This window comes from Schistocerca nitens, chromosome 1, assembly GCF_023898315.1.
Source record: "Schistocerca nitens isolate TAMUIC-IGC-003100 chromosome 1, iqSchNite1.1, whole genome shotgun sequence".
Taxonomy (NCBI): domain Eukaryota; kingdom Metazoa; phylum Arthropoda; class Insecta; order Orthoptera; family Acrididae; genus Schistocerca; species Schistocerca nitens.
Genome location: NC_064614.1, coordinates 1,308,393,078 through 1,308,407,156, shown reverse-complemented (window position 1 = coordinate 1,308,407,156; position 14,079 = coordinate 1,308,393,078). Strand labels below are relative to the sequence as shown.

General features: G+C 47.3%; 1 protein-coding gene across 3 annotated transcripts in view; it reads right to left on the bottom strand.

The window, feature by feature from the left end:
• LOC126202674 (methionine synthase reductase-like) overlaps positions 1-14,079 on the bottom strand; it is a 77,580-nt gene that overhangs the window by 4,096 nt on the left and 59,405 nt on the right. For all 3 annotated transcript variants that reach the window (XM_049936887.1, XM_049936886.1, XM_049936885.1), the window contains exons 8-9: positions 211-349; positions 27-123 (exon numbers count right to left, since the gene is read on the bottom strand). In XM_049936887.1, coding sequence (XP_049792844.1) covers positions 44-123; positions 211-349 — 219 coding nt within the window. In that variant the 3' untranslated portion in view covers positions 27-43. The remainder of the gene's footprint in view (positions 1-26; positions 124-210; positions 350-14,079) is intronic.

The window sequence follows — 14,079 nt, the reverse complement described above, 5'->3', positions numbered from 1 at the left end:
AATTTAAACATTACAAAAATACTCACCTAAATTGAATTCTAAGTTATCTCCATACATCTTGCACATATCTTGCAGAATTTTTCAGTTGTTTTATACAGTTTTGAGCTGTTTCTTCAGATATTCCTACAATAAAACTATGGAATTAAATTTGTACTATTAAATAAGCACTAATGCTAAAAGTAATCACTTTTTCCATGTTACAAGCAGTACCTTTTTCTTTCTGGATAACATAGGAAATTGCTTCCTGAACATCTTTAGCCATATTTTTTGCATCACCACAGATGAATACGGAACCACCTTCATCGATTAGTTTTGTTACAAATTCTTTCCCATAAAGTCTCACATTATCCTGAAAAGGAATATTGTATAAATAGAGGAATCAAAGCAATGGTATCATATTAATGTGTAAATAAGTCATAAAATATAAATAAATTGTGAATTTAATACAATACAGGACAATCTTGTGTAGATAACAAGACACTTGAAGGATTAAACGTAGCAGCTACATTGCCCTGTGGCTCTAGCCTGACTGGGATGAGGGCTTCTGTCTGGTGAAGTAGGTGGGGAGAAGAGGGGCAGGTGGGATGAAAGACAATAAGGCGAGAGCATAGAAGATCACTGTGGCACATGCAAAAGAAGTAATGTACAAAGGCAGGCAGCATTTGTTTGAGGGGTGGAGCAGGGCGGGCAGAATATGATAGTGTAATGGAAGTTCCACAGAAAGAACAATATCGAGTGCAGCTCAGTGTTTCATACTATCACAAAATAGTGGAGCGAGTGTAAGGGACACGATACTTGAGTTGGGGTGGCAATAATTGAAACAAAGTTCAGTTTCATTGTGGTAAGATTTTATCATGAAATTACTACCACTGTGTTTTTGCTCTGAAAGCAAAAATATTTTGTGGATTCCAACCTGCATGTGCGAGAAATGTCCAGCATAATGAATTGAAATATTTCGCATTTTTGTCGGACTGTTCTTAAGAAGGATTACAAGAAACTAGTGTGTATATATACAACCCCCCCCCCCCCCCCCCATGAACCATGGACCTTGCCGTTGGTGGGGAGGCTTGCACGCCTCAGCAATACAGATAGCCGTACCGTAGGTGCAACCACAACGGAGGGGTATCTGTTGAGTGGCCAGACAAAAGTGTGGTTCCTGAAGAGGGCAGCAGCCTTTTCAGTAACTGCAGACGCAACAGTCTGGCTGATTGACTGATCTGGCCTTGTAACACTAACCAAAACGACCTTGCTGTGCTGGTACTGTGAACGGCTGAAAGCAAGGGGAAACTACAGCCGTAATTTTTCCCAACGGCATACAGCTTTACTGTATCATTAAATGATGATGGCATCCTCTCGGGTAAAATATTCTGGAGGTTAAATAGTCCCCCATTCGGATCTCCGGGCAGGGACTACTCAAGAGGACATCGTTATCAGGAGAAAGAAAACTGGTGTTCTACAGATCGGAGCGTGGAATGTCAGATCCCTTAATTGGGCATGTAGGTTAGAAAACTTAAAAAGGGAAATACATAGTTTAAAGTTAGATATAGTGGGAATTAGTGAAGCTTGGTGGCAGGAGGAGCAAGACTTCTGGTCAGGTGAATACAGGGTTATAAATACAAAATCAAATAGGGGTACTGCAGGAGTAGGTTTGATAATGAATAGGGAAATAGGAATGCGGGTAAGCTACTACAAACAGCATAGTGAACACATTGTGGCCAAGGTAGACACGAAGCCCACGCCTACCACAGTAGTACAAGTTTATAAGCCAACTAGCTCTGCAGATGAAAACGAGATGGATGAAATGTATGATGACATAAAAGGAATTATTCGGATAGTGAAGGGAGACGAAAATTTAATAGTCACGGGTGACTGGAATTCGATAGTAGGAAAAGGAAGAGAAGGAAATGTAGTAGGTGAATATGGATTGGGAGTAAGAAATGAAAGAGAAAGCTGCCTGGTACAATTTTGCACAGAACATAACTTAATCATAGCTAACACTTGGTTCAAGGATCATAAAAGAAGGTTGTATACATGGAAGAACCCTGGAGATACTAAAAGGTTTCAGATAGATTATATAATGGTAAGACAGAGATTTAGGAACCAGGTTTTAAATTGTAAGACATTTCCAGGGGCAGATGTGGACTCTGACCACAATCTATTGGTTATGAACTGTAGATTAAAATTGAAGAAACTGAAAAAGGCAGGAATTTGATAAAATGACTAAACCAGAGGTTGTACAGAGTTTCAGGGAGGGCATAAGGAAACGATTGACAGGAATGGGGGAAAGAAATACAGTACAAGAAGAATGGGTAGCTTTGAGGGATGAAGTAGTGAAGGAACCAGAGGATCAAGTAGGTAAAAATACGAGGGCTAGTAGAAATCCTTGGGAAACAGAACAAATATTGAGTCAATTGATGAAAGGAGAAAATATAAAAATACAGTAAATGAAGCAGGCAAAAAGGAATACAAATGTCTCAAAAATGAGGTCGACAGGAAGTGCAAAATGGCTAAGCAGAGATGGCTAGACGACAAATGTAAGGATGTAGAGGCATATATCACTAGGGGTAAGATAGATACTGCCTACAGGAAAATTAAAGAGACCTCTGGAGAAAAAAGAAGCACTTGCATGAATATCAAGAGCTCAGATGGAAACCCAGTTCTAAGCATAGAAGGGAAAGCAGAAAGGTGGAAGGAGTATATAGAGGGTCTATACATGGGCGATGTACTTGAGGGCAATATTATGGAAATGGAAGAGGATGAAGATGAAATGGGAGATACGATACTGTGTGAAGAGTTTGACAGCACTGAAAGACATAAGTCGAAGCAAGGCCCTGGGAGTAGACAACATTCCATTAGAACTACTGACAGCTTTGGGAGAGCCAGTCCTGACAAAACTCTACCATCTGGTGAGCAAGATGTATGGGACAGACTTCAAATAGACTTGGAGAAAGCTTTTGACAATGTTCACTGGAATACTCTCTTTCACATTCTAAAGGTGGCAGGGGTAAAATACAGGGAGCGAAAGGCTATTTACAATTTGTACAGAAATCAGATGGCAGTTATAAGAGTCGAGAGACATGAAAAGCAAGCAGTGGTTGGGAAGGGAGTGAGACAGGGTTGTAGCCTGTCCCCAATGCTGTTCAATCTGTATATTGAGCAAGCAATAAAGGAAACAAAAGAAAAGTTCGGAGTAGGTATTAAAATCCATGGAGAAGAAATAAAAACTTTGAGGTTCGCCGATGACATTGTAATTCTGTCAGACAGCAAAGGACCTAGAAGAACAGTTGAATGGAATGGACAGGATCTTGAAAGGAGGATATAAGATGAACATCAACAAAAGCGAAATGGGGATAATGGAATGTAGTCGAATTAAATCGGGTGATGCTGAGGGAATTAGTTTAGGAAATGAGACACTTAAAGTAGTAAATGAGTTTTGCTAAGATGTGTAACCTGACCCACGATCATCAGTATAACTGTAGTGCATATCTGAATCCTATAGCACAATGCGTGTACTGAAATCTCCTAAAAGGAACAGGGCAGTTCATCAACAAGATGAGTGAGGACTCCATTGTCAAGAGGATCATGTGGCGGTAGGTTCACAAAGCACATTGATGGCAACCTGGGCCACTGTCCAAATATCAACTGCTTGTAGTGCTGTGGTTAAGGGCACACGTGAGGAGTGAAAGTTGTCCTTGAAGAACACTGCTACCCCACCTCTCAACCTGTCACCACTAAGGTCATCTTTTCTGTATAGGTGATAGCCTCCAAGTACAGGCATATCAGTCTCTTTAAACTGAGTCTCTTGAAGACAGGTGCAAAAGGATCTGTCCTGTACAATGAGTCTCTATTCCTCCAGATGTCCTGTATCCATTCATATTCCAGTGGAGTATGGGAGCCTTTTTATTTATGTGTGGTTTTGATTTATCCCTATCTTTGCACCACAGTGCTGAGGCTCTTGCAGAGCAAGGTGGGGTTGAGGGGCTGCCTGGGTCAGATGATGAGGCACCCAGCTTCATGGGCTGCCTTTCCTCGCTTACATGCTGGTTTTTGAAGCAACACACAGGGTTAGGGACACGGGGGCTAACCCTAGGTCAGAGGAAACCTGCTATGATGTGTTCAGGCAGTGTCGGGGGACTGAAGATCACAACGAAGGTTGTTGTTTTATCAATTTTGGCATTACTCCTACAAGTACTTTGCTCCACATCCACTATGCCCTGTGATGCCTATCTTATTTTGCATTCGGCAACATCGATGTCCATAATGTCGTGGCAGATGAACGCACCTTTGCTGGAACGAAGGGAGTTATGCAGCTTAACAATGAAGTCGTAATCATCTAATTTTTGTGACTCCCTAAGACGTTCCACCTGCTTTTCCCAGTTAGTCACAACCAGCAAGGAAACATTTTTGCAACTGCTTGTTACAGCAAGTCCTTCTAAACCTTTATGGATATAGAAGGGAGACACTTTTTCAAACGTCCCCTCCTTCCTCCTGATCACTACAAAAATGTTCTGATTCATGACTACTTGAACCCCGATACTAATGACAAGTTGATTATCAGGATGACTAGCCTCCGTCATTCGTTTGGATGAATGGGTGTTAAGTACTCCCAGGCTGTACATCCATCACGCTGGGAGTGGAGAGGAAGATTTCGAAGGTTCCATCTTGGTCCCATGGGCAGCTAGGGAAATATGGATCCACTCAGAGAGAGCCCCATGTGCGCCTGAGTAAGTCTTATACAGATGAGGTACGGCAGGTTCCCCAGATGTCGACCAATAATGACTGTTTCACCTCAACAGCCATGCATCTCATCAGTGCACAACATACCTTGAGACTGAGCTTTTTTTATATAGGGGTTTTAACCTTCCTCACGATCCTGGAATTCGAGCAGAGATCCCCGTTCCCTGTGACACACCGTTGTGCCCCATGGTGGTTGGTGAAGCATGCTCAAAGCTTACAGTGACAGAGGAATGATGCCACTTACCAGTCCCCAGTTCAGGAACCCTCGGGTTGCCAAGCGCACACCCAGCAAACAAAAGATCCTGAGGGCTACTATAGGTTGGTCTGAGAAGTCAAAGGATTTAGAAGGTCAGTTCAACAGAATATATAGTGTCTTGAAGGGGGATGATAAGATGAATAGCAATGTAAGTGAAACAAAAGTAATGGAATGTAATAGAATTAAATCATTTTATGAACAAGATTACTGACTTCCCCTGCAAAAAAATGCCATCTATCTGAGAATTAAATTATGTGATGGTGAGGGGAATTAGATCATGAAATGAGACGTTAAAAGTAGATTAGTTTTCTTACTTTGGCAGCAAAATAACTGACTACAGCTGATTTAGAGAGGATTATAAAAATACAAATTGGCACTAGGAAGAAAAGTATCTCTCAAAAGAGAAATTTATTAATTTAGAATATAAATTTAAGTGTTAGGAAGTTCTTTCTAAATAGGTTTGTTTGGACTGATTGATTTAGGAAGGTTATGGGACTAAATGGCGAGGTCATCAGTCTCACAATTCAAAAATTACTTGTGTAAGATAGAAGAGGTGTCTGCTGAAAGTGGGCGCATCCAGTCAGAGGGGTCAAACTATAAAGCGAGGAAGCTAAAAACACACAAAGCAGAAGGCATAAAAAGGGAAGGTCAAATCTAAAAACTGGAAAAACAAAGGGATTAAGGAGTGGTTTTAGCAAGGACAAGTGGTCATGGGTGCCAGACCCAGAAAACGCAAAGACAGGCCCCAACCACAATCACCCAGCCCCGGGTCCAGGAGTAAAGCAAACCCTTATAACTTAAAATAAAAACCCTTTCACAAAGAAAACTGAGGATCAGTTCAACCATTCGTGAAACGTCTGCTAACATTAAAGACGAAGAATCTGGAAGGCTATACGTAGTACGAAGGGCCAAAAGATGAAGATATTCTACCAAGATATGGTTCCACAGCCACACTGTAGGGGTGGCTCATTATGCAAGAAAGAGCAATGGGCAAGCCTAGTATGATTAAGGCATAGACGGCATAAGATACTGGGCTACTACTCCTGAGAGGAGTGAAAGAAAGACCACCAAACTGCAGTAGTCTCCTCGATTGCATGGATTTTATTACTGACAACAGTAGTACACCAGATATCACTCCACTTTTGAGCAGCGAGAGATTTAATGTGTATCTGCATATCTGTACCTGTAATCGTGAAAGGAAATGAGAGGAAGTATCTGACTCTCTAGGAAAATGGGCGGCTATTCATTCCCCAGCAGGCCCACATGATGGGACCCAGGGAAAGACAACTGAGCAGGTGGCATGGCCAAGAGCAGAGAGTAGGTCATGGATAACAGAGACCAAAGGTTGATGAGAGCAGCATCAGACTACAACGTGCAGGATGCTCACAGAGTTGGTACATATTAAAATACTATGGAAGGAGGTCTCAGTAACAAAATGGAGGGCCCTTTTGATGGCTAGCAGCTCTGCTGTGAACACACTACATGACTGCGGCAGTAAATGGTGTTCCATTCCAGTAGGAGACATAAAAGCGTATCCCATCTTATCCATCATTTTAGAACCATCAGTGAAGAAGATTGTAGCACACTGGAACTCTTAAAGTGTGGAATATACAAGACACTGGACTATCGTAGGGGCGACAGAGACTTTAGGACACTGGAATAAGTCGATCCTAATCCATGGTCTAGGCACCATCCGTGCAGGATGCGAGAGGAAATACACAGGGCACATTCCAGAGAGTGGAGATTGACATCCCGATGGGGGGAATTGAGATGCATTCCAACTGAAATCCCACCCAAGGGCAGGTACCAGGCAGGAGATATCCCTTGTTTGCAAAGAGGACGGAGTACAGGGAATGGTCACGAATCGTCAAATGGTGATTGTTTAACAAACAAGGAGTTGGCTCTGTTGTATATGTAGATGGGGAATCCCTGCTTCTGCGAGGAGACTGTCGATGAGACTAGTGCATGGAAGGAGCCACTGAGCCATAAGCCTGACAGTAATAATCTAGTCTGGTAAAAATGTAGAAGAGTAACATGATCTGCACCCCAAGATGTGTGGGCCAGGAGGCAGAGAGCATTAAGCTTCTGCATGCAGGTAGTTTTCAGGTGGTGAATATGGACACCCATATCAGCTTTTTATCAAAAATAAGGCCCAAGAAAAGGGACTGTGCTACAACATCTAGGCTCTGGTTGCCTAAATAAAGTTCTGGATCAGGGTGCACTGTGGGTCGACAGCAGAAATGCATAACCCACGTTTTGAAGTGAGAAATTGGGAGGCATGGGAAAGGGCCCATGCAGAGACCTGCCAGATGACACCTTGGAGCTGGTAGATGCTATCAAATGGGAGCTGCACCAGATGCAAAAATCTTCGACATACAACACCGAGGTAACCACAGGCCCAACAGTGGTTGCAAGTCCATTGATGGTGATGAGGAAGAGTGAGACATTTAACACAGAACCCTGGGGGATACTGTTCTCCTGGATCTGAGGGGTGCTGAGTGAAGCTCTGACTCCAACCTGGAACAGCAGTGGGAAAAAACTCATGGATAAAAATCAGAAGGGGGCCATGAAAGTCCCAGTCACTGAGGGTAACCAAAATGTGATGGCACCAAGCCATGTCATATTCCATATATGGGTCAAAGTAGACTGTGACAAGGTGTCAGCATTTAGCAAAAGCCTGTTGGACTGCTGTTTCCAACCTGAGTAAATGATCAGTTGTAGATCATCCTTCCTGGAAGCTACACTGATACAGCAACAAAAAGCCCAAAGATTCGAGTGCCCAACATAAACGGAAGTTAACCATCCACCTGTGCAGTTTACAAAGTAAGTTGGTCAAGAGAATGGGTCGGTAGCTATTGAGAGACGGTGGGTTCTTCCTGGGCTTAAGTATGGGGATAACTATGCTGTCTCACTGTTGCAATGGAAAGATACCTGCGAGCTAAATGTGGTTGAAGACCCTGAGTAGATGTTGCCTCTGGGTAAGGTCCAAGTGTTGGATCATCTGATTGTGGATAGAATCCATGCCTGGGGCCAAGTCATGTGAAGAGGTAAGAGCCTGCAAGAATTCCCATTCAGTGAAGGGTTCATTATAGGCGTCATCTCGGAGGGGGGAGACTGAAATAGAGGGAGGGTTCTTCAACTTGCCATTTCTGCCGGAGACAAATAGCAGGAAGAGGACACCAATACTTTTGCAAAGTGTGTCTCGAGATGTTCTGTAAGGATTGTTGGATCAGTACATAGAGTACCGTGTAGGATAAGACTCTCGACAAATGATTGTTGCTGATGGCTGAGGAGGTTACAAAACTTGGGCCGAACCTGCAATGAAGGGAGGAAACATAGTGCTCCCAGCCTTACTTTTTACTCTGCTTAATAAGGTAGCAAGCCTTAGCACAAAGATGTTTCAAAGTGATAAGGTTAGTCTTGAGTCGTTTAAATCATTGCAGCACCCATTGACGATCTTGGATATGGACTGCTACATCCTTGGTCCACCAAAGTCCCGGTTGATAATGAGGGGGAGGTGCGGGTATAGCAGTGTCTGCAGCATGGATAATAGTGTCAATGACGTCTTGCACAACCATATCAATGCAATCTGAGAGAGAGGTGTGAAGTGCACAGCAAACTGGCTCTGTGGAATGCCCAACATGGGGGCCTGTCTGCCTGGCAGTGGCTGGGGAACAATAGAGTCACTGGAAAGTGGTCACTGTCACCAAGATCATCATGGGGTGACGAATGTAGTGAAGCCATGAGAGCAGGGGAGTAGATCATGAAATTGATGGCAGAAAAGGTGCCATGAGCAGAACTGAAGTGTGTAGGAGAACCGTTACTGAGGAGACACAAATCAAAGTATTTAATTATTTGGTTGGTTGGTTGGTTGGTTGGTTTGTGGGATTAAAGGGACCAGACTGCAACGGTCATCGGTCCCTTTGTCCAAAAAATTAAAACCACCTAAAGAGAATAAAAACAAACAGCAGGAAAGACGTCAGACGACACGGGACAAGAAATACGCCGACAGAGATCAGACAAAACAAATTAAAATCACACAGAGTGTGACGGTGGTTGGCCGACCATAGAGAAAAAAAAGGAAAAGCCAACCACCACACATTAAAAACTCAGTTTAAAATCGGAGGCCAAAAGCCAGAATCAACACTAAAAAACGGAAACACTCAGATTAAATGATAAAAACCCCCTGCCCGAATAAAACGTAAAACTAAGCCAGCCATAGCAGGGTCATCAGTTACAAGGGCAAGGAGCGTGTCAGGCAGTGCAAACGTCTGCCTGAGCACAGCTAAAAGCGGACACTCCAAGAAAATGTGGACCACAGATAACATGGAGCCGCAGCGACATAGAGGTGGGTCCTCACGGCGCAATAAGTGGCCGTGGGTCATCCGTGTGTGCCCAATGCGCAGTCGGCATAGGACGACAGACTCCTTGCGAGAGACGCGCAAGGAGGAGTGCCACACAGTCGTCGTCTCCTTGACGGCACGGAGTTTGTTACGGGTGGTCAGACCGCGCCATTCAGCGTCCCCAAGCGAGATAACTGTGCAGCGTAAGACCGCCCTCAAATCAGTCTCCAGAAGGCCAATGTCTAGAGTGGGTTCACTGGTGGCCTGTTTGGCCAGGCGGTCAACACGTTCATTGCCCGGGATACCGACATGACCGGGGGTCCACACAAAGACCACAGAGCGGCCGCAACAGGCAAGAGTATGCAGGGACTCATGGATAGCCATCACCAGACGAGAACGAGGGAAACACTGGTCGAGAGCTCGTAAACCACTAAGGGAATCGCTACAGATAACGAAGGACTCACCTGAGCAGGAGTGGATATACTCTAGGGCACGAAAGATGGCAACCAGCTCAGCAGTGTAAAGGCTGCAGCCATCCTGCAAGGAACGTTGTTCGGAATGGTCCCCTAGAGTTAGCGCATACCCGACATGACCAGCAACCATCGAACCGTCAGTGTAAACAATGCCAGAGCCCTGATACGTGGCCAGGATGGAAAAAAAGCGGCGGCGGAAGGCCTCTGGACGGACGGAGTCCTTCGGGCCCAGTGCCAAGTCGAGCCGAAGGCAAGGGCGAGGAACACACCATGGGGGAGTACGCAAGTGGCCCGGAAAGGAGATGGAACAGTGAAAACCCTAAGCCCGAAGAGAAGCTATTTGACGTGGACCGCGATCGTACAACCAGACCAGGGCCGACGTTCTGGCAGCTGGACGACTGATTGCGGGAACAGGAGACGATAGTTGGGATGCCTGGGCAAGCTAAAAACATGGGCAGCATAAGTGGCCAGCAAACGTTGGCGCCGTAACCGCAGGGGAGGGACACCTGCCTCCACTAGTACGCTGTCCACAGGGCTGGTGCGGAAGGCACCAGTGGCAAGTCGTATCCCGCTGTGTAGTATTGGGTCCAGTACCCACAACGCAGATGGGGAAGCAGAGCCATAAGCCAGACTCCCATAATCCAGACGGGACTGGATTAATGCCTGGTAGAGCCGCAACAGGGTAGATCGGTCGGCGCCCCAGCGGGTGTGGCTCAAGCATCTCAGAGCGTTTAGATGCCGCCAACACGCCTGCTTAAGCTGCCGAATATGAGGCAGCCAAGTCAACCGGGCATCAAGAAGTACACCCAAAAACCCGTGGGTCTCCACCACAGCAAGAAGTTCGCCGTCAAGATAAAGCCGCGGCGCAGGATGGACCGTTCGGCGCCGGGAGAAATGCATAACGCAGGTCTTGGCAGCCGAAAACTGAAAACCAATCTCTACAGCCCAAGACTGCACCTTGCGGATAGCGCCCTGTAGCTGACGTTCAGCAGCTGCAATGCCAATAGAGCTGTAGTAAAGGCAGAAGTCGTCAGCATACAGGGAAGCGGAGACAGAATTACCCACGGCTGCAGCGAGCCCGTTAATGGCTATTAAAACCAGGCAGACACTTAAAACACAACCCTGTGGCACACCGTTCTCCTGTACGTGGGAGGAACTATATGAGGCCGCGACTTGCACGCGGAAGGTACGATACGACAGAAAATTGCGGATAAAAAGCGGCAGAGGACCCCGAAGACCCCATCCATGAAGCGTAGAAAGGATGTGATGACACCATGTCATATCGTACGCCTTCCGCATGTCGAAAAAGACAGCGACCAGGTGCTGACGGCGGGCAAAGGCAGTACGGATGGCCGACTCCAGGCTCACCAGATTGTCGGTGGCAGAGCGGCCTTTACGGAACCCACCCTGAGATGGAGCCAGAAGGCCCCGAGACTCCAGTACCCAATTCAAGCGCCGGCTCACCATCCGTTCGAGAAGCTTGCAAAGAACGTTGGTGAGGCTAATGGGGCGGTAGCTGTCCACCTACAAAGGGCTCTTTCCAGGTTTCAAAACGGGGATGACAATGCTTTCCTGCCATTGCGACGGAAACTCCCCCTCGACCCAAAGACGGTTGTAAAGATTGAGGAGGTGCCGCTGGCAGTCTACTGAAAGGTGTTTCAGCATCTGACAGTGGGTGGCATCTGGCCCAGGAGCGGTATCAGGGCAAGCGGCTAGGGCACTGCGAAATTCCCACTCACTGAATGGAGCATTGTAAGATTCTGGGTGGTGGGTGCGAAACGAAAGGCTCCGACGTTCCATCCGCTCTTTAATGGAGCAGAAGGCCAGTCGGTAATTGGAAGAAGCGGAACTCAGAGCAAAATGCTCTGCCAAGCTGTTGGCAATTTCGTCGGAGTCTATACAAACTGCTCCATTCAGTGAGAGCGCATGGACGCTGACAGGGGTCTGATAGCCATAGAGGCGTCGGATCTTGGCCCAGACCTGCGATGGAGAGACATGGAGGCCAATGGTGGACACATACCGCTCCCAGCACACCTGCTTGCTTTGGCGGATAAGGCGGCGGGCCCGCGCACGCAGCCGTTTGAAAGTGATGAGGTGTTCAATGCAGGGATGTCGCTTGTGACGCTGTAGCGCCCGCCGGCGATCTTTAATCACTGCAGCGATCTCAGGCGATCACCGAGGCACAGTCCGCCGCCGAGGGGACCCAGAGGTACGGGGAATGGCAGATTCAGCGGCAGTAACGATGCCGGTGGTGACCGATTGAACCACTGCATCAATGTCATCACTAGAGAGAGGCTCAATAGCAGCAGTGGAGGAAAACAAGTCCCAGTCAGCCTTATTCATAGCCCATCTGCTAGGGCGCTCAGAAGAGTGACGCTGTGGTAGTGACAGAAAGATCGGAAAGTGGTCACTACCACACAGGTCGTCATGCACACTCCATTGGACAGACGGTAAGAGGCTAGGGCTACAGATTGAAAGGTCAATGGCGGAGTACATGCCATGCGCCTCACTGGAGTGTGTGAAGGCACCATCATTTAAAATCGAGCGGCGACAATAAATGCTCAACGGTGGCGCCTCGACCTGTTGCCACTGACCCATCCCACAGAGGGTTATGGGCGTTGAAGTCGCCCAATAGCAAGAAAGGTGGCGGCAATTGGGCTATCAGCGCAGCCAGGACATGCTGCGAGACATCACCATCCGGTGGAAGGTAAAGACTGCAGACGGTAACAGCCTGTGGCGTCCACACCCGAACAGCGACAGCCTCTAAAGGTGTCTGGAGAGGGACAGACTCGCTGTTCAGAGTGTGAAGGACATAGAGGCAGACGCCACCAGACACCCTTTCATATGCTGCCCGGTTCTTATAATAACGCCGATAGCCACGGAGGGCGGGGGTTCGCATTGCTGGAAACCAAGTTTCCTGAAGAGCAATGCAGAAGAAAGGGTGAAGGCTGATAAGTTGGTGGAGCTCAGCTAGATGGTGGAAGAAACCACTGCAGTTCCACTGGAGGATGGTATTGTCCATGACGGAGAAAGGCGTGACGGGACTGGGAAGGCAGATTACGCCGCTGGGTCACCTGCTGCCTCCGATGGAGCACCCGTGCAAGTGCTATCCATTGCGTCTGAGGGACCGGCGAGATCGAGGTCCTCAGCGGACGCAAGGATCTCCACCTCATCGTCAGACGCAGAGCTTTTAGGTAGCGGTGGAGTAGGTGCCACCGCAGGTGTCTCGGTCTTACGGGTCTTCAAAGTCGTTTTCTCTCGCTGTTCCTTTGGTTGCCGTTGTTGAGAGGGCTTATTGGAGTCAGTCTCCAGGACCAAAGAGGATCGCGAAGCCCGTCGACCAGCGACCTGCGGCTTCTTCAGCCATTGGTCGGTGTCTGCTGTGCCGCTGGTAGGAACCTGGGAAGGGAGTGACCCAAGGGATTCCTTCTGAGCGAGAGAAGCCGAAGAAGACTTACGCTTCTCCGGCTTAGAAGTGGGGACTGGTGTCCCCAGTGGTTTAGTGGGTGCTCCTCCCGAGGTAGATGGTGTGGGAGCAACAGCGAGAGAAGGGGCCCCCATCATCAAGGGGGCAGGTGAGGTCTTCTGAGAGCTGACTGTATGTCTTGCAGCTGAAGGAGCTGGAGCAGGAGTGACAGTGGAGGCATAAGATGACATCATGCGCATGGGATGTAGCCGTTCAAATTTCCGCTTAGCCTAAGTGTAGGTCAGTCGGTCCAGGGTCTTACATTCCATGATTTTGCGTTCTTTCTGTAAGATACTGCAGTCCGGCGAGCAAGGGGAATGAGGCTCTCCACAGTTGACACAGACGGGAGGCGGAGCACACGGAGTATCGGGATGAGATGGGCGTCCACAATCTCGACATGTGAGGCTAGAAGTACAGCGAGAGGACATGTGACCGAACTAACAGCACTTAAAGCACCGCATCGGGGGAGGAATATAGGGTTTGACGTCACATCGGTAGACCATCACCTTGACCTTCTCTGGTAATGTATCACCTTCGAAGGCCAAGATGAAGGCATCGGTAGCTACCTGATTTTTCACTCGGACCCCGATGAATGCGCCGGACGAAATGTACACCTAGGCACTCTAAATTGGTGCGCAGCTCGTCATCAGACTGCAAAAGTAGGTCCCAGTGGAAAATAATACCCTGGACCATATTTAAACTCTTATGTGGGGTGATGGTAACGTTAACATCCCCCAACTTGTCACAAGCAAGTAACCTGCGTGACTGGGCAGAGGATGCCGTTTTTATCAAAACTGACCCAGA